General features: G+C 40.6%; 1 protein-coding gene across 4 annotated transcripts in view; it reads right to left on the bottom strand.

The window, feature by feature from the left end:
* The window catches only part of sh3bp2 (SH3-domain binding protein 2), a 36,648-nt gene extending 13,491 nt beyond the window's left edge, over window positions 1-23,157 (bottom strand). The window contains exons 1-7 of one of the 4 annotated variants that reach the window (XM_056735876.1): window positions 23,086-23,157; window positions 9,922-10,061; window positions 9,292-9,394; window positions 6,477-6,594; window positions 6,296-6,363; window positions 3,415-3,500; window positions 663-734 (exon numbers count right to left, since the gene is read on the bottom strand). In XM_056735876.1, coding sequence (XP_056591854.1) covers window positions 663-734; window positions 3,415-3,500; window positions 6,296-6,363; window positions 6,477-6,594; window positions 9,292-9,394; window positions 9,922-10,057 — 583 coding nt within the window. In that variant the 5' untranslated portion in view covers window positions 10,058-10,061; window positions 23,086-23,157. Of the gene's footprint in view, window positions 1-662; window positions 735-3,414; window positions 3,501-6,295; window positions 6,364-6,476; window positions 6,595-9,291; window positions 9,395-9,921; window positions 10,062-10,884; window positions 11,654-20,003; window positions 20,212-23,085 lie in introns of those variants that run through there. The other 3 variants (XM_056735875.1, XM_056735874.1, XM_056735873.1) reach the window with 3 other exon arrangements.
* Window positions 23,158-24,709: the final 1,552 nt, after the last annotated feature.

Below are 24,709 nucleotides of genomic sequence, written 5' to 3' on the forward strand. Positions count from 1 at the left end.
CATATTTAGTGTAACTTTAATCAGCCTTGTGTTGGTCCCTTTCATTTATTTAAACATTTCACCTCCATTGACGAGTCATCTCGTCATTTAAACTTTTAACTTTAAACCTTTGGGAGAAAGTACAAAATCCCAGAACCTACATCTTATTTATATATCTTATCGGTTTTAAATCATTGTTCTGAGTGTAATCTGGGCAGAGTCTTTCACAAAAAAGAAACCTACCCACATTTAAGGAGTGAGAAAAAGAACAAATGAAGATAGGTGAATACGGTTTCTTTTGTTTAAAACCAGATACTCTGTTCTTTCATTGGACATATTGTTTTTCCATGTATTTGTTACAGAAAATGTACTCCGAGCCATTCAAGTTTGGTGAAAATGATAAAAATCGCTGGCATAGGCTGGCAACTTTTAAAAAAATAGGCTGGCGGGGAAAGAGTTAAAACACAATCACATTACACGAAATAACATGCGGTATTAAAATGACACATGTTAAAGTTCCATAACACAAAAATGTGTTAACACATCCTTTTTGAGAGTGTAGGTATTTGTTAAATTAAAAATTGTCTGTCATTATAAATACTAAATTTACTAAGAACAAAAACGCCCTATGCAAAATGCTTGACACAAACAAGCAAAGAAATTAAAAAGCATCAAACACAGACCTGGTGGAATTGGTGGTTCGTCTTGTTTGTGGTTGTCCTCTTCATCACTGTCTTCATCTTGTATCATATAATCTAAATGAATAAATTTGTAGTTTACAACATGGTCTTCACCAAATTAGCAAATAGCAAAAATATTAAAGATATTTAATTACAGCCATTGGCTATCAAAACACGTTTTTTTTATCATTTCACAATGTGTGTTTTATTGTGTAATTATATAATATTGTGTAATCATGTAATTATGAAACATTTTAAAATGTGACAAAAGTTTTGCAGATATACATGTGGTTAAAATGTAACAGAGACAATATACAGTATACAGAATCTATTGCTTTTTCTATCACTGAGTAGGAAATGCCATGATAGAAAAAAACTTCAAGGAGATACACCTTTTGTGCCATCATCCTCAAACAAAAATACATAGGCCTAAAGTATATTGATATAGGATATCAGCTAAATTACCATTTTTACTAAACAATAATTAAAAAACAAATTAAACAAATTAAAAAATTGTGCTCCACTAAATATATTGAACATTAAATATCCCCCTCCTTGAACTGTCACCTTACTGTTGTGGAGGGGTTTGAGTACCCGAAAGACCCTAGGAGCTATGTTGTCTGGGGCAATATGCCCCTGGTAGGTTCTCCCAAGGCAAACAGGTCCTAGGCGACGGGTCAGACTAAGAGCGGTTCAAAAACCCTTATGATGACAAGTAATTGGAGGACCGTGACGTCGCCTGGCATGGCGCAGCCAGGGCCCCACCCTGGAGCCAGGCCCGGGGTTGGGGCTCGTATGCGAGCGCCTGGTTGTCGGGCCTCCCCCCATGGGGTCCGACCGGGCTCAGCCCGAAGGAGCGATGTGGGGCCACCCTCCCGTGGACCCACCACCTGTAGGAGGGACCGTAAGGGGCCGGTGCTTAGTGAATCGGGCGACAGTCGAAGGCGGGGGCCTCAACAACCCGATCCCTGGACGCGGAATCTAGCCCTAGGGACATGGAACGTCACCTCGCTGGCGGGAAGGAGCCTGAGATTGTGCGTGAGGTTCAGAGATTTCGACTAGAGATAGTTGGGACCACCTCTACGTACAGCTCGGGCTCTGGAGCCATGCTCCTCGAGAGAGAATGGACTCTTCACCACTCTGGAGTTGCCCATGGTGAGAAGCGGCGGGCTGGTGTTGGTTGCTAACCCCGGTTAGAGATCTTCAACTTGACCTCATCTCATTATAGGATATCATTGGGCGGTGGAAGGAATACTTCGAGGATCTCCTCAATCCCGCCGTCACGTCTTCCGTTGAGGAAGCAGGGGCTGAGGGCTCGGAGGCGGGCACGTCTATCACCCGGGCTGAAGTCACCGAGGTAGTCAAGAAACTACCAATATATTTTACACGCCCTGAGTACCTCAAGTCTCTGGATGTTGTGGGGCTGTCTTGGCTGACACGCCTCTGCAGCACCGCGTGGCGGTCGGGGACAGTGCCCTTGGACTGGGAGACCGGGGTGGTGGTCCCTCTTTTTAAGAAGGGGGACCGGAGGGTGTGCTCCAACTATCGGGGTATCACACTTCTCAGCCTCCCCGGGAAAGTCTATGCCAGAGTACTGGAGAGGAGAATCCGGCCGATGGTAGAACCACGGATTCAGGAGGAACAGTGTGGTTTTCATCCCGGTCGTGGAACACTGGACCAGCTCTATACCCTCTCCAGGGTGCTGGAGGGTTCATGGGAGATTGCACAACCAATCCACATGTGTTTTGTGGATTTGGAGAAGGAATTCGACCTTTCCCTCGCGGCATCTTGTGGAGGGTGCTCTGGGAGTATGGGATTCGGGACCCTTTGCTAAGGTCTATCCGGTCCCTGTACGACTGGAGCAGGAGCTTGGTTCGCATTGCCGGAAGTTTGCCTGGCCATAATTAATATGGACAGAATTTCTAGGCGCAGCCAGGGGCCGGAGGGCGTCGGGTTTGGGGACCACACGATTTCATCTCTGCTCTTTGCGGATGATGTCGTCGTGCTGCCCCCATCAGATCAGGACCTTCAGCATGCACTGGGACGGTTTGCAGCCGAGTGTGAAGCGGCTGGGATGAGAATCAGTACCTCCAAATCTGAGGCCATGGTTCTCAGTCAGAAAAGGGTGGCTTAGCCACTTCGGGGGGGGGGAAGAGCTCCTGCCTCAAGTGGAGGAGTTCAAGTATCTGGGGGTCTTGTTCACGAGTGAGGGAAGGATGGAACGGGAGACTGACAGACGGATCAGTGAAGCTTCTGCAGTAATGCGGTCGCTGTACCGGTCTGTCGTGGTGAGGAAGGAGCTGAGCCGCAAGGCAAAGCTCTCGATTTACCAGTCAATCTACGTTCCTACTCTCACCTATGGTCATGAACTGTGGGTCATGATCGAAAGGACAAGATCCCGGATACAGGCGGGTGAAATGAGCTTTCTCCGCAGGGTGGCTGGGCGATCCCTTAGAGATAGGGTGAGAAGCTCCGTAACTCGGGAGGAGCTCAGAATAGAGCCGCTGCTCCTCCACATCGAGAGGGGCCAGCTGCGGTTGCTCGGGCATCTTTTCCGGATGCCCCCTGGCTGCCTTCCCGGGAAGGTGTTCCGGGCATGTCCCACCGGGAGGACACCCTGGGGAAGACCTAGGACACGCTGGAGGGCTGCCCCCGCGACACGGCCCAGGATAAGCGAAAGAAGATGGATGGATTAAATATATCAAATTTAATTATAAATTATAAAAATGTACCTGTTTCTAAATAATTTATCTACCTGCTTCAGGGTTATCATCAAAATCACTGATTTCCACAGGTTCTTCCAATGGACCATAGACACTCTCTTCATCCAAGTCGTCACTACTACAATACAAATGAAAAAAATATGCAAACATGCTTGGTTACAGCAGCAGATAAAGAATAACACCAGGAGGCCATGAATAAAAAGAAAAAGGGAGGTTGTAACTGCTAGAGTGTGTGAAATTCCTGATAAAACCAACATAAACTTGAAGAGTTAAAAACACAGTTGCCCGGTTTAACAGACAAGGCTTAAAACTAATCCCAGAATAAAATGCAAGTTTGAGCTGTCTTAATTTAAAATATATTGCCCTGACATATCTTAAAATATGTCATTGCCTTTGTTTTGTCTCAAGATACACACAGTTATGTTTTTTGTTAAGTATTGTTGACTTATGACTTTGATATCCTAATTTAACTGAGAGGTTGTCTACAGAGTTTTCGTTTTCAAAATGCTCTTCTTCCACATGCTCTTTTCTTGCAATTTCAAGCTTTTCTCAAACGCTGCACATCCACACAACTTACATCCATGTATTGCGCATGAGTAAAACCTCGTCAGCTTGTGTTATTTCTGTTAGGCGTTTATTTACTTTCTGCCTTATTATGTCGCGGCAATGTGGAGCAAAGACACCGTTTTTTTTAATAGATGGACAATGAGGTAACTTAGAGATGTTGCTGCGGGTAACACTAGCCTATAAAACTGCAAAAGTGAAAGAACTCGCGCTCCGCTGTCAAACAATAACTGCAAGTATTTAAATATTCTGTATCCTAAAATGCAATCTAAAGAATGCATGAACTGACATTAGTGCTATCAAGTGGGAGAATGGGAGAGCAGTCGAAACAACTGTGTCACATGTTTTTATAATCTCTGTTTCCCTCATCTGCACTGCAACATGAAAACTGCATTTTCAAATGTAACCCATTGTGTTTAAGTAGAAGTAATTCATGACAGAATTTTTCTTTTTGGGTGGAGTGTCCCTTTTAGACAACTCTTAGGAAATGCTCCTGAGAGTAGTCTTAGCTTTGACTTAAGTGTCAAAAATATCTACAGGAAGGACTTTTTTGAGAGTGGGATACTTTTATAAAGAAGCTAAAAGCAACTTTTAGCCAAGCCTAAGACTGATTCTTAAGTTCTGAGTGAGATATTTCTTTAGCAAACCTAAATATGGATATTTCTCTTAAACAAATGCATTGATTCAGAAGACCTTTGCTAAAACCACGGATCCGCGTCAAGCAGTTATTTGATCGATGGATGCGCTTTTCGTAGCTTCAAAAAGTCGACACCCATTCATTCCCATTCTACCGCTTGGAAGTAAAATGATACGTGGTATTATAACTCTTGACTGCAAAAGTCTTCAAGAAGAATACCATATACAGTAAGGATGCTTTGAGGGTGAGAAAAACATGGGGAAATTTTGGTTTGCTAGTGAAATATTGCTTTAAGTCTTAAGGGTAACAATAAAAGCTTTCCTCTAGCTCAGTGGTAAGAGCATTGTGTTAACAACGCAAGGTTGTGGGTTCGATCTCAGGGGATTGCAAATACCTATGTGAAAGGTATAGGATAAAGCAATGTAAGTCGCATAAAAGCATCTACCAAATGCCTAAATGTAAATGTAAATACTTTAAACACAAAATGGCCTTGACCTCTGACTCCGCCAATAAGGAGCCTGCAAGTGTAAATTCAAAGCAGCTTTGCATTATTGATATGTGACTGAATTAAGACATTACAAATATTTAATTTTTATTTAAAGCTGCAATCCATAAATTATTTGGGTAAAATAAACCAAAATTAAGGTATTGGGCAAGTATAAAAAGTGTTGAAAACTATCTGCCTACTTTCCCCTGATTGACAGCTGTGAGCTTATAATAGTGATTTACTGTATAAGTTGAGCTGTATGATTTCATGGGAAATGTTAGTTTAACATTGGTTTACTTCAATCCATGAAGATAAATATATATAGTAACCTGCAGTTGTATATTTCAAACAGAGATGGCAACATTCGATTCAAAAGTGAAGAATTTAGGTTTTGAAAATTTACTTTGCATTATGTGCAAAAATATTATAAATAAGAACATACATTTCTTGCTCAGTTTAACACACTGTTAAGTTTTAACACATAATTAAAATAATGGAGGTGCTGAATCACATCCTTCTTTGTTGCACACCAAAATTGCAAATCCCCCAAACAGTTTTTATTTGACTATTTATTATTTTATTATTTCATTAACTCCCTGTCTTCATATCATTCCAACATTTTTGGCCCTATTATACCATTGCAATGTGTTTTCAAGCGAGTGCAGGTTTTTTTTTTAAGTACTGGCAACTTGTTACTCCTAACTAGATTAGGATACCTCTCCGGCACTCTTTAATGATTTAGCAGTTGAGACCTATTTTAATACTAAGGAACCTTTGATAAATCACACTTATTCTTAAGTCTAGAATTAAGTATATGATACATTTAGAATTTTGACTCTCTTAAAATAAAGTCTTTACTCTAAGAAGCGTAATATATACGGCCCCTGGTTTGATTTGGTTAAAAGAGGTTAATTGATAAACAAAATAGATTTTTTACATTTACATTTAGGCATTTGGCAGACGCTTTTATCCATAGCGACTTGCATTGCTTTATCCTATACATTTATACATAGGTATTTGCAATCCCCTGGGATCGAACCCACAACCTTGTGTCGTTAACGCAATGCTCTTACCACTGAGCTACAGGAGATCCATTTCATAACTCCATTTCACAGAATCTTGGTTTCTTGGAGAGATCTTTGCACAGTACTGTATCGCCAATATGACCATATTTATTCTCACAGACTGAGCAGTAACATTTTTAAATTGTAATAACAGTTTTTACCTTGGAATCTGCAATTCTCTTTTATCATTATAATGATCTATTTCTTTTCTCAGGTGTTGCATCCATTTCTGTCAGAGAGACAAAAATACATAGTCAGATTTTACTGAATCAAAACATGTAATATGCATTCTTAATACATTTAGAACTATACTAAGAATTTCATTCCATAACATGATCTCACCCTTCTTTCAGCCTCACTTGCCGCTGAGAAATACCACGTACGATGCGTCTTACTGAAGTGCACAATCTTGAATGGAAAAACATTGCTAGATGTTGTTTCCTCTGCTGCCCGTAAAATTCTGCCAATCAATAACACCATTTTGGCTTTTAGTTCAAAAAATAATTTTAAATGTTTATGTGTTCACACCTCAAAACATGTTTGTTAAATTTCATTGTGACTGACATTTTGAGGGGAGATTGCAAAGTGAAGCATTCATATTACGGTTGCTCACAAAACACAATGAAAAAATAATACAATTAAATTACAAAGACTTTAAACGACAGACCCGAATCATATCTAGTCAAACAGAATATCATAGAGACTTGGTGGTGAGCTCTTTTGACTTTAACCACCCAAAACAAAATGGCAGCCACATAACAACTGAAACTGTTTTCTTTGACCATTAATCTTGAAGTTGTAAAGATACTTTCATAAAATATATGTGTGTATATTTTGTAAAAGTGTGCTTCTTATTGTCAAGTGTACTGCTGTTTTTACTATACAAGCGCACAACAAAGAAGTTTATCCACAAAGAAGTGTTTAACTACAAAATCCAAAACAACGGAGAATCGACACAAAGAGGTAACAGCAAACCAAACGATAACCGGCCAAGAACACAACTAAACAAGAGTATATATAACAAGGCTAATGAGGGGGTGACAGGTGATGAGTGACTATGGCAACAAATGAGTGAATGAACAGAGCGATGAAAAACTAACAAGACAGGCAAAGAAACATAACAGAAATACACAAGCGAAAGTCCATAACTGTGATAATCGCCCCCTCCCGGAAAGGCACGTCCTCGCGCCATAGAATACAAAGTCCAGCTGAGGAGGGAAGATCATATCATTCCAACACATTGTTTCTAAAAAAGTCCATTATCTCTGCCTCTGCACTGCTATCATGTTACAGAGCATTACTTGAATGCGCACAGAAGGACTGCATGCCTTTTATCTTGAGCTCAAAGAAGTTGTTAAAGCGGTCATAAACACATAAATACGTGTTTTTCTGTGTCTTTGGTGTGTTATAAGTTGCCAATGCATGTATAAGACATGTAAAATTGCAAAAATTTAAGTGTCAAAACAAAAGATGCATTTATCTAAAAGCTATTGCTCACCCAGACCTGCCTGAAACCCCTTGTGTAACCACACCCCCACGGATGTACGTCATTTCATGGTATGACTTGACTAAGACTGCCTAAATCTATACGCAAGTAAGGTGGGAGAACTTGTAAATCTGTATTGTCGCCGCTGCAGCCATGTCGTGGAGACGCTGTGTGTTTCGTTGTGAAAAAGAAGGCCTCTTTGTTTGCCCTTCCAAACCATGAGATAAAAAAAACGAATGGTTACATTTTATTTACAATACTGTTCCAGAACAGAACAATCCCAATATTCAAGTGTGTGCAGCGCATTTCACAGATGATCGCTTCATGAACCTGGGAGAGATCAAGTGCACGAAAGCTTTTGTAAAAAGTGGGGCAATTCCAACCATCACAACTTTGCAAGGACAGTCTGGCGCTTCAGATTCACAGTCTGTAAGTATATTTTCATTGTAAAAGACTCTGTTATGGACTTTTGTGTTGTGTTTGTAGCGCATGTTGTTTCTTCGTGTAATTCTGCAAAATGCAGACACCAGGGCAACGTGAAAAAAGACAACATAAGTCCTAATAATGAGTAATTATGTTTTAACTAGAGGCAACAAATGTCGTGTTTATAACAGTTTGTTTTGTCTTTGTTGAGTCGCGACAAGATATGGCATAACAGTGGTTGATCACTAATGGCAAATCTTTATAAGGTAATATAACTGATAATGGTCAGTGGTTCTGTTTTGAAGGGAACCAGGCAGGGAGCAGATTCAAATGCAGTTAGAGATTTATTTACATTAAAACATGAAAGCATCAAGAAACTAGAAACCAGATAAAAAATATATATAACTCCAGAAACATGTAACAGCAATGACTGAAATAAACACCCTGATATAAAGACTTAAATACGTATAGACAAACCAGATAACAAAACACGGGTGTGGGTCATTAAACAAAAATGACTCCAGGCAAAGGATTACAGGAAATGTAGTATAATAACGGCAGTCCAGATGTTGATGGGAGTGTCCTCTGGTTGAGCATGAAGGGCACATCAGCTGGTGACAGTGACAAATACAGGCCCAGTTCCTATTTAAAATTAAAATCTGCACTAGAGAAAATAGTTAGCACTGCCTATTATGCTTAACTTGAACAAGAAAAAAAGATTAATCGTAAAATATCAAATAAATGTCATAAAAGGCATTAAATGTAACTTTTGTATGCATGTAAACACATTTTTACAAGTCAACTATCTGTGTTGCTTGAACATTGTTGCCTTAAATAATTTTTTGCAAGATCCCTTTAAATCTGAGGTGACAATATTAATTAACTCTTCATACCACAGTGGAAAAACTCTCACACAGTAATAACCTGTCAGCCCATACTAGCATTACTTATACATTAAAAATATATACATCAATTACATTCAACAGAATATTTAATAGACATGAATGCAGCGCTGCCAATAAAACTTCATGACGACCGGTTCAATGTAAAATAGAAACTTAATACTTTATTCAAGAATGCACTGTGGACAGGATGTGGTCAACAATCAAGTGAACTTTTTATGTATGTGAAACTTAGTATGGACACTTGAAACTGAAGACCAGAATAAATATGCACTGCAACTAAACAAATGCAGTGGCAGCAGCCAGGGACAATTATAAAGACTTCTGACGAATTGATGTAACCGACCTGTTGTAGCCTTTAAGAGAGAATGCTCCTTGTGGTGTAGCTGAAGTACTGCTCTTGAAATAGTACACACAGCCTTTGTGAATTATGACAAACCGGAGAGGCCCTGTAGGATTGGCAGATACTCAATATATGTTCTTTCAAGTAACATTCAACAGCCCAATAATGTCAACAATTTAAAGCTTTTCAGTTCTTTTTCATAAAAGATATTAATAAAGGATATGTTTTGCCTTAATCTGCATTCACACCGCATACAATGAGTAGTAACAGAGTGAGATGACCTTATTTATTTCAGTGAGAGCGACAGTGATCACTGACGACTAAACTGAAGAAAGTTTAACTTCATGCAAAATATTAGCCATTTTCAAGAGGCGACTATCAATGGGAGTCATGAGTGTCCATGGACTATAAGAACTATAGGGACGCCTTTATAATCAACCTTATAGCAAGTTATGGGCACAGAGTCGCTATTGGAGTGAATGCAACTCTATTTATATGTATTCCTTAACATTTGCCCTAACACAATCAAACCACAGATGGAAACATGGACTAAGCTTCATGTCATAAACAAATGTGGTTTATTATAAATATCTGTATCTGGGTAACAGATTCCAGTGAACTGTGATAACTCACATTTCATCAGGCTGAACTGGCTACCCCCTTTCTTGTGCAGATATCCAGATATGGTCACACCTCCTGGCATGGTGAGCAGATTCTGAGCTCCAATAGCCCTCATAGGAAGGGGCCAGGAGACTATTGGAACCGCCATGCTTCTACAACCAAGAAGAAAGATTAATAATTACAGTGCTAAAGCTGCTGTGTCATTTCTGTGTCATTAGCAGCAAATACAGCAAATTCAATAACATTATTTATATAGCACATTTCACAATTTTGTATTGTGGCAAAGCAGCTTTGCATACTGTACAGTACATTTAGGCAGTGGTCATTATAGGTGGGAGAATACATTGTATTTTAATAATATAATTGCAAAAAGTAACTATAACATTTTAATGTTAAAGGGATACTCCCCCCCCCAAGTTTTTTCTAAACCTGTATAAATTACTTTGAATACAAAGAAAGATATTTGGAAGAATGTTAGCAAGTGACAGCTCTTGGACATCGTTGACTACAATGCAATAATGCAATAATGTTTCCGACTATGATAGTCAATGATGTCCCAGAACTGTCAGTTGCCAACAATCTCCTAAATAACTTTCTTTGTGTTCAACAGAAGGTTTGTAATACTAAAACCTCAGTTACAGCTGTAACAATGTTAGAGAACACCTAGTAGCTATAACAGTGACAAAGTTAGCAAATTCAGTCAATACACAAAGATCAGTCCAAAATATGAATAAATTAATAAATAACTAAATATAAGCACAATGGGTAAACAAAATGCACTAACAACCGCAGGAAACTTAACTTTCCTACTACAGCACATCTACCATTTCCACACAGCACATTAGTAAATACTGCATTTAATGATATATATCTGCGCAACCTAATTTCAAACAAAGAAATATCTTCCCACACACATAGTTCCATGATCCCGGAATTACTCCCTCCATTCCAACAGACCGAACAATGAAAGCTTACCTTCGACTGACACATCTTGTGATGTTCTGCAATGCTGTTCTCTCTTTGAACATACTAAACATCAAGAAGAAACTTGGGACTTTGAAAAAATGTTCTTCTCCACCACAGACTTTACACATAAATCTCTAAACTTCCAGCAAAACCTTCGATCTGGCCAGGACACAGAAAGGACAGGAATCACTACATTTCCTCTAGGAAGTTCAGGCTGCAGGATGCACTGCTGGTTGCACATAGCAGAATTTGCTATTCCCTACCCGCAGAGATGGGTACAAATACATCAAGAAGTATTATAATTCTAACACTTAAAAGCAGAGTAGTAGAAACCTTTCTTTCATTCCAGATACAAGTCCCTTCAGATACTATTATCAATCAATAGTATAGTGGTCCAATAATATTTTCATTAATAAAAGACAAAAATTGCGGAAAGTTGGTAATTAAATATGTATAACGACAGTAAAAACTACCATGGTTAAAAAAGGTCATGACTAGCAAAGATGTTAAAGCAGAAGTAAGATCGGTGCTGCTTTTCCATGGTGAAGTCAATGGGTTTCAAAACAAGATGGCATTGTTGCAGTGTTTCCTCTGGACAGGTAGGTGCGTGGTATGATTTGATTTTGATGGGTTTTATTTATGACGCATTATGTTCATACCTGTCAACACTCGCCACCCTCCTGTTTTGTGGTTTTTCTCCCATGAACACATTTACAAGGAGCCCGGGACCCCCAGAAACATGACCGTGGTCTCCTAGATGTTGGTACCGAACGTTGACAGGTATGATTATATTGCATACCATTGCAAATTATATCAACGACAGCATGACCTAGCATCTTATCGTGAACTATTTATATCATGTCATGAACAAACTTTACACACTGACACATCATGCTAGACAAACGGAAACGTCTTGGTTATGTCTGTAACCTCAGTTCCCTGATGGAGGGAACGAGACGTTGTGTTGAGTTGTATCAACTCTGACTACTATAGAAGAGGCCAATGAAATTTGGCGAATTAAATTTGCATGCCGGTCTTCCGCCCCCGGATATTCGGTATAAAAGGAAGATGGCGTGCAGCATTCATTTACCTTTTGTTCTGAAGAGCCTGAGAGCCGCTCATGACTACAGCAGAGGATGATACGTGTTGTGGCATAAGCGACACAACGTCTCGTTCCCTCCATCAGGGAATTGAGGTTACAGATGTAACTAAGACGTTCCCTTTCTGTCGGTCTCTCGACGTTGTGTCGAGACGACAGATGGGGTTTTTATGGAAAACGGCACAACGCTGTATCGTGTCACAATCTCTAGTGAAGCGATGGTAGCAGGCCTGGGCATGTCAGCACTAGGCTTTCGCAAGACTGCACGTATCAAGGCCTGGGTCTCAGGATAACGTGAGAGTTGCCAGGGCCGAATTCAAGGCAATCCAGGGAAAAGGAGAATGCTTGAAGGTCCCCTACCCTCTTGAAAGGAGCGAGTGCCATCAGGAGGGCCGTCTTACCTGAAAGGTGAGGAAGATCGGAGGGGCTCAAAGGGGGGCCCAGAGAGGCCCGCCAGGACTATATTAAGGTCCCAAGAGGGTATGGAGCGGAGACAAGGCGTATTTCCCTTAGGAAACCTGGTGACCAGGTCATGCTGCACTAAAGAGTTTCCATCAACTGAGTCGTGACGAATGCCGATAGTGACTACATTCACCTTCAGTGGGGGGGAGATGTTAGTCTCCGGTCTCTTGTAGGAAGGACAACACAATCCCGATCGAGCGCCTCCGTGGGTCTTCTCGTTGATACAGACACCAGGACGAGAAGAGGCGCCATTAGTAAGCGTATAACCGCCTAGTAGATGGGGCCCTAGGCTTGGTGATGGTCTCCGCCACAGAGGGGGGGGTAGCCAACTCAAGATCTCGTCGTCCCTTCTAGAGACCAGACATGGAGGTTCCAGAGGTCTGGTCTGGGATGCCAGAACGTATCCTTCCCCTGAGAGAGCAGGTCCTCCGTCAGGGGAATGGGCCAGGGGGAGTTGTTACCCAGAGCATCAGCTCTGAGAACTAAGTGCGGTTTGGCCAAGCGGCGCAACCAATAACACTTGGTGCTCCTCTTCTATGACTATGCACAGTGTCTGTGCAATGAGGCTCATTGGGGGGAAGGCGTACTTCCGCTTGTCCTGCGGCCAGCTATGCACAAGGGCATCCGTGCTGAGGGGACCTCGGACAGGGAGTACCAAGCGGGAAATGGGTGGTGTCACGGGAGGCGAACAGGATAACCTGGGCCTGCCCGAACAGCATCCAAATGAGCTGGACTTGCGCGGGGGTGGAGTCGCCACTCTCCGCGAGGCGTATACTGAGAAGAGAGCGCGTCGGCTGTCTGGTTCAGGTTGCCTGAGATGTGTGTGGCCTGCAGGGAGCTGATCACCTGTTGACTCCACCGGAGAAGGCGTCGGGCAAGTCATGTTTGCTTCCATGAGTGAAACCACCCTGTGATAGCTGTAGTGCTGCGGACAGCATGTGTTTGTACTGCACGAAAGCCGTAGCCTCCTCAGTGGAAGTAGCACAGCTCACAACTCTAGGCAAATTGGTATGCCAACGCAGGCGGGGGCCCGTCCAGGAGGACGCCATGTGTCCCAGGAGCCTCTGAAAACTGTTTCAGGGGGACCGCTGACTTCCTGAATCGTTCCAGACAGTTCAACACCGACTGGCCGCGTTCTGCGGACAGTTGCGCCGGCCTGGTGACAGAGTTGAGCTCCATGCCGAGAAAGAGGATGCTCTGCACTGGGGAGAGCTTGCTCCTTTCTCGGTTAACCTGTAGTCCCAATCGATCTACATGCCGGAGCACCTGGTCCCTTTGCGTACACAACAGATATCGCGAGTGTGCCAGTCATCGAGATAGTTCAGTACCCGCACACCTTTTCCCCGAGGGGAGAAAGGGCTGCTTCCACGATCTTCGTGAAGACCCACGGGGACAGGGACAGACAGAAAGGGAGGACTCTGTACTGATATGCCCGCCCCTCGAACGCGAACCGTAGGAACAACCGGCGTCGATGGAGGATCGAGACATGAAATTAAGCGTCCATCAGATCGATTGCCACGAAGCAATCCTGACACCCGATGGATGTCAGGATGCGCCTCTACGCGATCGTCCTGAATGGCAGCTTGTGAAGGTGCTTTTTCAGGGTACACAGATCTAGAATGGGGCAAGACCCGCTGTCTCTTTTGGGAACAATGAAGTACGAGCTGTTAAACCCGCTGAACATCTTAGCTTGAGGGACAAACTCGATGCCTGTTTTGCCAGAAGGGTGGCAACTTCTGCCCGAAGTACGGAGACTTCCCTGCCTCTGACCGAGGTGGAGAGGATGCCCCGAACTTGGAAGGGTTTCTGGCGAGCTGGATCGAGTAGCCAAGACGGACCGTCCTCAGTAGCCACCGAGTCAGTGTGGGCAGCTCTCAAGCTCCCAGGGACTGAACAGGGGGACCAAGGGGATGGTCTGCTTCACCATTCTTGCGAGAAGGTTGCTGATGAGGTGGAGGTTTCCCCCTCGACCTCTAGCTCCGGGGTGCAGCCCGTGCTGGGGGCAAAGATACCAGAGCGGATGTCGAAGGGGTCCTGGGCTGCTGGGAAGAAGACATCGTGCGAGATCTCGGAGGCCTCTGGACGGCCGAGTCGCGACGCGGTAAGATGTGGCTAAACGCCTCTGTCGGCTTCTTCACCGCCGCTGAGCGAAGTCCTCGACGGTGTCACCAACCGTGCGAGATGGGTGCATCGAGAAAGCAGACTTTTTCTGTGTCACTCATCTGCGCAAGGTTTAGCCAGAGGGGTCTCCACTAGTGTGGACATCGTCCGACCCAAGGCCCGTGCCGTCACCTTGGTTGCCCGTAGGGCGAGGTCAGTGGCCTTACCCTCGTGGAGCTCTCTTAACGCCCTGGCCTGGTGGACCTGCAGGATGGCCATGGCGTCAAGAGAGGAGGCAGCCTGGACTGCAGCACCGCAAGCCTTCGATACCAGTGATGCCGAAGTCTTACACGCTTTAGACGTTAGGCGTGGCCGATTCCCGAGCCATGAGTGGATCGTTCAAAGTCTTGCACAGATCTTCATGCACCTCCAGGAAAAATGACACCGGGGGTGGGTGCGGTTTGACACAATTCGCTCGAAGTATGCATGGCCCTTACGAGCCACGTTTCATGGTTTGGAGCTGGTGCTTTGGGTGTCGAAAGACAGAGAACCGATTTGAAACTAGGCTCTGGGTCCGAAGCAGCACTCAAACTGCCTTGGTGGGAAAGGAGTGACAGAAAGGCTTGCCATCGCAGCTGGGACTGGGACCTCAGAGCTGCTTTGTGCCGCCCCACAAAATCGGGGTAGCAGGCAGAAAACTGCTGGTTCGATCCCAGCAGCCACCACCAGTGTGTCCTTGAGCAAGACACTTTACTCCATGTTGCTCCAGGGGGATTGTCCCTGTGATAAGTGCACTGTAAGACGCTTTGGATAAAAGCGTCTGCCAAATTACTAAATTAAAACTGCCTGAGCCTATCGTTTTCCCATTTATTACGCTTTCTAAATAAAAGCAAACCATTTTCTTACATGTCATCAGCTTATTAAAGAACAAGTAACATTTGATTTTAAGGTCCTACTTTGGTTTATGAAGTTTATGTACACAGAAGGTGTAAAAACTAGTGGTGGGCCGTTAACGCCGTTAACGCAGTGAGACTCTTATCGCGCGATAAAAAAAATGTCGCCGTTAATCTATTCTCAAAGTTGGGTTGGGAGCTGGGTCTATACTACGCAAGCTATGATGACTTTCACCTTGATATTTTAGCGCAGATGTATACCAGCTTAACTGCACTGTACGGGGCGAGAACAAGTCTTTTTAACTCGCGTGATTCGTGTCATTCGCCTCGCCTCATCATCTCATAACCAGGGCTTCATTCGCGCGATTCGCGCCGCAAGTAGGTCTATTGCCTCTTTGCATTAACACATAAATCACTTGCGCTTGACACGCCATTCGCGTTTGGTCTGAACACAACATAACGTTACTGTGAAATTACCGCATCAACCGTGACGTGCTAACATGGATGCAGCTATGAAGCCGCCGGGTTTGCTTCAGGGAAAATTAATTTTTAAGAAGCTTCCCAATGGAAACATCGACAAGACTAAGGTTGTTTGCACCTTGTGCAATGCGGAATTGGTTTAAAAAAAAAAAAAAAACTTTCTCTCAACAGGTACTGGTCTAGCTTTAGTTGAAACCAGTAACTTTGTATTGAGATCTAATGTTATATGGCTCCTGTATGACAGGTCGCTTGTTGCTCCCTCACATTTTCTAAGTCACTTTGGATAAAAGCGTCTGCTAAATGACTAAATGTAAATGTACTGTAGGAGCTCTTCCAGTCTCAAGTACCACCTAAACGCAAAGCATCCCTTAGCTAATGCGAAAGTAAACACAAGTACATCTTATTGAACATAACTTATTTTCATCACCAATTATCATAGTAGAACAGCTTTCTCAAGCAGTTTGAGATGCATTTTGGAAACAGGAGATGAGCCTCTGGTCTAATGCGCCACCTGGCTTGAGAAACCCGTTCTCAAAGACTTACTTTTAGTCATTATTTGGGTAGCACACATATTCTGAATGCCTTCGGCAGAATTCAAATGAGCCATTTTAATCTAGATTAATCTAGATTAATTCCAAGATTAATCTAGATTAATCTAGATTAAAAAAAATTAATCTATGCCAACCGCTAGTAAAAACACTATTCTGTTGTAATAATAGGCAGTTATTCTTACCTTACTTCTTGACTGACTCTCAAATTATTTGTTCCGCGATTTATCCGTCTAATCCCCTCCTATCCGTTAGCCTAGTGTCATGTGATTGGTCAGATATGGTGTAGTCTGTTATGATGGGTCAAACGCGTTCATCATGTGTCGCAAATGGAACGCCTACCATCATTACTGCATTACAGTTTACAGGTGGTTGGATATTATATACAGTGTATAGATAGCGATGGCGGGGATTTTACCTTACCAGTTTGAGCCCGAGTCTGACAAAGAAACATCTGAAGACGATAGTAGATAATAGATAGATGATAAAAGATTAAACACTTTGTGGTGAGGAAGGCGGGACGTGAGCCGGCAGAAGGGGCCTGTCGCGTGAGTGATAGTTGGAATCAGCTGTGCGACACAGGTCCCCCATATCTCACGGAGGAAATCGTGAGCATAAGAGGACAAGCGACAGGACTGCTGATGAGAGAGGGCCGGGCCTGGACATATGTTTTAAGTTTGTATTTATGTTCTTGTGGCCAGCAGTCGACCGTGAGGTGGCTGTCGGCATTTTACTTCTGTGTTATTGTTTGTTTATTTTGATTAAAGTTTCTTTAAATGTTCGCCGGTTCCCACCTCCTTCCTTCCCTACTTTGAACTGTATTACAATCTGCAATACATAGTTTGCTCATATGCAATACGTCTCGGAGATGTCTAAAGTCAGACCTCATATAGACATCTAGAAGATGTCTTTAAGATGTTTATGATTTAGAATGAATGTAAAACTCCCATTTCTAAGATGTTTAGCAGACGATTTTACGCAGCAGATCTCCAGATCTTTAGCAGACGTATTACAGACGTTCAGACGTCTCCGAGATGTATTGCAGATGAGCAAACTATATATTGCAGATGTCTTGCAGATGTAAATCCAGACGTCAAATAGATGTAGGGCAGATGGATTGTGCTATCTGGGGGGTCTTCTCAATACTCGTGCCTCCCCCCACTGCAGTTGGGTGTCTTTTATTGTCAATTAAGCACTTGATATCTTGACATCAACTTTCAACAGCGGTCCAAGTTCAGAAATATATGTTAATGCGCTTTGTTTCCACGGATCCTCCTACATGTGCACTCTTCTCCCATCGGAAGACAGAGAGAGAGACGCGCAATTGCTGTTCTGCTTGTGCTCAAATTACAGTCTGAAACATGTTTTTATATATTTTAAGTCAAAAGCAAAGTTTTCAAATTCAGTAAGTTAAGACACAATTACAAAGGCCATGTTGGCACATATATTTCACACACTTTTTTAAATAATCGATTTTTTATGTATCGATGCAGAATCGTTCACATCAGCATTGCGATGCATTTTAAAAATGATTATATTCAACGGGCCTAACATACATGTCTTAATTATCAGTCATCCAAAGACGATAGTAGATAATAGATAGACGATTATAGATTTAACACTTAAAATGGCCTAGTTCATAGCTATATAAACAAACTGTAATACCCCCCAAATAACGTTACATGTTAACTTCAGCGTTAAACGCATTAGCTAAACACAGACATAAGGTACACAAATATTTCTTGAAGTTCAGACAATAATAAATAGTCACACTTACACTTCTTTCAAGTATAGTCTTTTAACATATCCTGCAGTGAATGTGCCAAGGTTATTGAAGCAATCTTCGGTGGAATGACGCGCGCACAGTAAAACCTTGGGGTTATACTCATGTCATTAGAAAATGAATTGTAACCATTGTTTAAAAAGACGCACTTAGTTTCAAAACGTAGAACACAGGTTTTATACGGCACACACATCACGAACGAGTGACAGCGTTTTGGGGGACGAGAGTGAAGTTTTCGCGGCAGTCCCAGCAAAACGTAGGGGGGGACTATGTCTAGTGATGTAGATACGCGGCGGTACTCGTTCACATCTCGTTTGCGTGATTCAGAGTCGACTCCCTTTTTTACAAGCCAATAACTTTGTTATTTATTCACCTTTGGACTTACAACTTGGCAGACTGCATACTTTCAAACACTGCAACATAACACACTGGATGAAATGTAATTTTCATGATCTAATGCTACTTACTCTTTATATTATGTCACCCCTAAATGATATACAATGCAAAATCATGCTCGTCTGGCACTTTACATCAACCAGATGTTAATCTCTTTTCAAAATGGACCATACTATTCAAATGGAAACATACTTGTATTGTTACTCAGACAGGTTTTTGCTCTCTTTTTTGTACATTTTTGTACGGTTTCCTAATTCTTTAAACTGTTAAAACCCAGATGTGAGTAGAGCAGCAGATGCAGTCATTATTAACTGTATCTGTCTTTTCTTTCCTCTCCTAATATGTAGGGTATATATCATTTAAAAATGGATGATAGTACATCGTGAGACCTGCTTTAAATAAAACAGGAGATGACATCCACATGTAACACAATGTCTATCAATAAAAAATAGGTTATTTTTTCAAACAGTTGCCCACATCGAATGGTAGTGTGTTCTGAAGAATGTGCCTCTCATTATGCAAATGCCAGTTATCCTGTGTATAAAGGTCACACAAATACTTGTTTGTTTTATAATTGAGTGGATGTCTACTGTTAAGAAACTTATGAGAATATTAACTATGATTGTCTGTGTATGATCTTCCATAAGACACTAAAATACATATTAAGAAATATAAATTTTAACCAAATTTGAATAGATACATAAAAAAGTATACAGTATATGTACAGTTAATTGGGCCAAAATGAAATACTTTCTTTACTTGGTACTTTTCCATCACAACGAGGCACAAAATTACTAGCAAAAACCTTTACTCATAACGTTCCACTGTAGTTGAATGAATTGCCAGCCTCTACCTGAACGCAGCATCCGTCACAACTTTCAAAACACCTCAAAACATACATATTCCGCATTTATCTGACTAACCAACAATTGTCTTTGTTTTATGTCTAATTTAAAAATAAATGTTCATGTTGTTCATTCGTTACTTTGCTTAATTCGACTTTAATCCTCCTAGTAACATGGCCCCCATCAGACTCTACTCTTCTCATAGCTACACCCTAGGCAATGACTGCAAAATTTGGGGATGACACTTCAGAAAAGCAACAGTTTACAGATCCATGCAACAACAAAACTGATTAACAAAAGTGAGCTACCAAGTTCAACTCAAAAAATTAGCTATTTTGTATATAAGAAGATTAATACTAAATCAAATTATTGGATTTGACAGTGAACAACAATAACCTGTACAAAAAATACTCTAATACTTTCAACCAATGCATACAATTTCGACATACATTGGTCGGAAAATTTATAGTTTTTATACATTGGTTGAAATGCATATAGGTTGAAAGAAGTCCACCTACTCACCTCTTAATTTGGTTTTGTAAGCACATTTTCCCATGAGAATGTTGAGAATAACCAAAAAATTGTTTGTTTTTCACCGAAAGCGCCATTCGTACAGGCCTGTGTTTGTCACCATGTTCTTGGTTGATACTTGTTATCGGAAGTTTAAAGAGTCAGTTTCAGTTTGGCACAACTGATAGCGTGGTTGACTAGAGACAGCCTGTGATCTCACCCTCATGCACAGTGCAAGTCATTTCCTCTCATGGCCCACACTGGTGTACTTTTTGTCTATAATGTCACTTCCTTTTGGTTGCTGTATGGATAAACTGACTGGCCACAGTCCCTTTCTTGGGACTCAAGTTCAATGAAGAAGAGAGATAGGGACTTTCCACATCCTTTGCTATGAAATTATTTAGTCTGAAACATGGCTATTCTAACAAACCTGCAACTCTGTTGCAGAAATAAAATTGCATGACTTCTCTGACTCCAATTGTAAGCATCTATGTTCGTTTATAAAACAAATGTTCTAGAATACAAACTAAGATTACAAACTTCAGAGTCAGACAATATGTCTGACTTAATGTCATAGTTTCTTACTCATAATACAAGTGTTATTTTTCCAAACATTTTTCTACTTTAGACATGAAAATACCTTGTTGATAAACATGTAGAGAGGTGTAATTTGTATTCTAAATCACCTGACTTTTTTCCTTTTTCTACTGTTAAGAATTTATTTCCTTTCAGCACACGAATATTTAACATTGGTTGCCAAATATGGTCAGCTTCCTTTCAAAGAAGCTACTCGCTACATGTGAAAGTACATGACTTTTTTTCACTTCCTTACTTCATGAACGCAGTTGAATATCTTATACAAGCCAAATCACAAATATCTCCCCATATATCTTTATAGCAGTGTGATAGAGCGAGTAGTAGCAGTATTATATCACAAGATTATAGTCTATAAAGGCAGCCAAACAGAGAGACAGGGACTTTCCACGTCCTTTACTATGAAATTATGTAGTTTGAAAAATGTCTAGTCCAACAAACCTACAACTGTATTGCAGAAATAAAATTGCATGACTTCTACGACTCCAATTGTAGGATTTATGTTCATTTATAAAAGTAAAGGTTCTATAATACAAACGAAGACTACAAACTACAAAATCAGACAATAGGTCTGACTTTAGGTCATTGTTTTTTACTCATAATACAAGTGTTATTTGCCGAACATTTTTCTACTTCAGACATAAAACCCTTTGTTGATAAACATGTAGAGAGGTGTTATTTTTATTCTAAATTATCGTTTTTCCTTTTCTAGTGTTCAGAAATAATTTCCTTTCAGCATACATATATTTAACATTAGTTGCCAAATATGGTCAGCTTTCTTTCAAATAAAGGTATGTGAGAGTAAATTACTTTTTTTTTCACTTCCTTACTTAATGAACGCAGTTGAATATCTTATACATGCCAAAACACAAATATCTTCCCAGATATCTGTATAGCAGTGTGATAGAGCGAGTAGTAGCAGTCTTTTATCACACGATTATCGCCTATAAAGGCAGCCAATCACTTTATAGTATATGTGACCCTGCCCGTGAAAAACCAGCTATAGTTTTATTTTGTGATTAACTAGTTGTGTCCGAAATGACACACCTCAATGCACTAAACTGCTTTTTGCTAAAAAAGAAGTAGAACCGGTTCCCCAGATGAATAGAAATGATGTCAAACATATACAGTAACACAACAGCGGTAAACAAAGGTCAGTGTTTACATTGTACTTTTGATGTAATTGTACTTGTTTTGTCCCCTGAAGCGTAATTGTCCCCACAGGTTAGCTTTGATCGATCTCTTTCGCTGTGTGAGCAGAACTGCGACCGTTGAGTGCTTGAAGTGTCCAGCTTCATTAAAATTTCTGTTAAATAAGTGCATCATCCGGGTACTTAAAGTGCACTTTTTTGTGGCATTTTCAATGTAAACACACTACTCATACTATAAATACTTTTCACACTATTTATACTATGACTTTCATGTAGCTCAGTGGTTAGAGCATGGCGCTAGCAATGCCAAGGTCATGGGTTCATTCCCAGGGATTGCACACAATATTATAATTCAATGTAAACTGCTTTTGGATAAAAGCATCTGCCAAATTAGTAAATATAAATGTTCTTAAAGATGGAATAGAATATTGCATAAATGCATGATTTGGGTCGGACCTACTGTTTTTTACATAAAATCATGCTACATAATATAAGAAACAATCTGTGAAAATATTGAAGAAAGATCTTAAGTTAGACAATATCAAAAAAATTGAAATCATAGTGAAATTAATGGTTGACTGTTGGAAGAATGGTCAGAAGAATATAAATAAAGAGACAAAAATTTGAATATAAATTTCAAGCATTTCAGATAAATATAATTTATGTCAGATATCAACACTTTAATCCATACGTAAAAACAACCCATCCGCAGTTAAAAAGTAGCCCAATTCCAGATTAATATCAGTCCATGTTCAGATACTTTAATGGGTGGAGTGAAGTGGGGTGCTATTTCATCCTGTATTCCACTTTGAGAAATCGTGTCCCCCTCAGTAAAGGGCTCAATGTAATCGCAACCAACACATTCACATAGAAAACAGAACCATTAACATTCCAATTTTTACTAGATCCTTTTCAAACCATTTTTAAACTGTGAGCTACCGGACTAAAGGAATATTTTAAATACACTTCCCAAAACCAGCCCACTTAAAAAAATAGCTAAATTAATTTGAATACACTTAAACTTGCCACCATGGCAATGCTGACACGTTACTGTATCCTAACTGGGATGATACCTTTTTCTGTTTGTTTCATTTACTGCCTTCAACATCCTCTTAAAATAAAAAATCTGCTGAAATCCCCTAAAAGAGGATGCAGACCTGAGTTCCTTCCCTTTTAATTTGTTCGGTGGGATGTGCAGTTATAGTGTCTCTAGATCTCCAAAATCAAGCCCAAAATATTTGAACACAAAAGCAGTTTGAAGAAACATTTAAATATAAATGAATCCGCTATTACCAGAATGATTTGAGGCCTCAAGAGGATACATTTATTTTGAAATAGTAAAGACTTACCCATTGAAATGATCTATTGAAGGTTGAGTATGTACGTTTAAGCTATGTGGTTAGTAGTGAGCACAAGTCCACTTCCTCTATGCTGAACTTGAATGTGTTATTTTTGAGATCCTCCCATTTACCACTGCTCATAAACAGACAAACAGTTACAGTCAATGTGAAGTATAATCGATCAACTTCACTGGGCATTATAACAGTGTTTTAAAGCCCTGATAAAATCTAAATAAATATATAAAAGATGAAGTCATATAGTCATTTCAATGATTATAGTTTGGCATTTTAGAAGTCGTAACATTAGAATTTAACAATAGGCCTACTTAAAAAAAAACATTTGCAGCATTAGGAGTGTGAGTCAACATGAAAGTTGAAGTCATAATATTATTAGAACGAAGTAAAGCAATGAGATTTTCCTTAAACAAATGTGTACATATAACCTTATTTGTGATTTTACAAATATTATTTATCTTTGAGAAATTGCTCAAGCAGCATGTCCCTTTAAGGTGGCACAGTACTAGATATAATTTTATTATAATATTTGTTCTGTTCCACCTTAAAGCATCAGCAAACTCAGACATTTAACACCATTGTGATCTAATGGATCCATGTGTCCCTCACTTGCCCATAACCTGAATTTTGTAAGTATTTATAAATATTCAACATGTTTGATTATCGATCGGGGCGGCTCCAATATTGTTCTGATCAGGTTTGTTCACTCTTAACACACATCACACCACACAAAAACCTGATTAGATAATCTTTAAAGCTGTTTAAGATGATCAGAACTTAATTTTTTTGGGGATTGTCAGAAGGGGAAAATTGTCCCGATTATCTACAAGTCAAGGTTTTGACAGTAAATGTTACAAGTCCAAATTGTACTAGTCCAGGAGGAGACAGGAGAGAGAATGGATCTAAGGGCCTGTTGTCGTATGAGAACAGCATATGAAAATGAAAACAATTCTTGTTTTTACTGCGTTTACACTATCAAAAACGCACATCACATGACCATTTAGGCAGCTGGGCAGTTGAATACGCATGCATACAAGTTCTTGTTGATGACAGTTGGTAACTAGTCACAGACAAGCCAGTACAAAACAAACATGATGGCGGAGTAAAGCAAGGACGTCTTTGTGTGGATATATGAGGTGTTATCCATGTTATTAAACTTGTTTCATTTCATCCGGCACCACGCAGACCAATCGACGGATGACATTGAAGTGTGAGAAGGACTTATAAGCATACTCTTGATTTTCTCTTGTTTTTCATCTGTTTACACAGAAACGCAACTACAGAGTTTTCAAACTGAAACAGGGTCTGTAGAGTGTCTCCGTTTTTTCGGGGTTAAAAAGCTTTGGAGTAGTGTAAACGGCAGCACATAACCGTAGCAAGAGTTAGGCGTTTTAAAGGAAAATGCACTAGTATGAACGTAGCCTCAGTGCATGAAGTTTTAATAAAAGAAACAAACAAAGACAAGAACAAAAGTAACAACAAGGACAGGTGTGAGACTACAAACAATGACTGACAAAAGAAAGGTGAAGTGCAAGGACCATACACAACAGGCAAAGAACATAACAAGGAGTAGCAGAACACCAGGGGACAGTTGTTGAAAAAATGTAATCTGGATAAG

Source organism: Triplophysa dalaica, chromosome 22 (genome assembly GCF_015846415.1).
Source record: "Triplophysa dalaica isolate WHDGS20190420 chromosome 22, ASM1584641v1, whole genome shotgun sequence".
Lineage (NCBI taxonomy): Eukaryota > Metazoa > Chordata > Actinopteri > Cypriniformes > Nemacheilidae > Triplophysa > Triplophysa dalaica.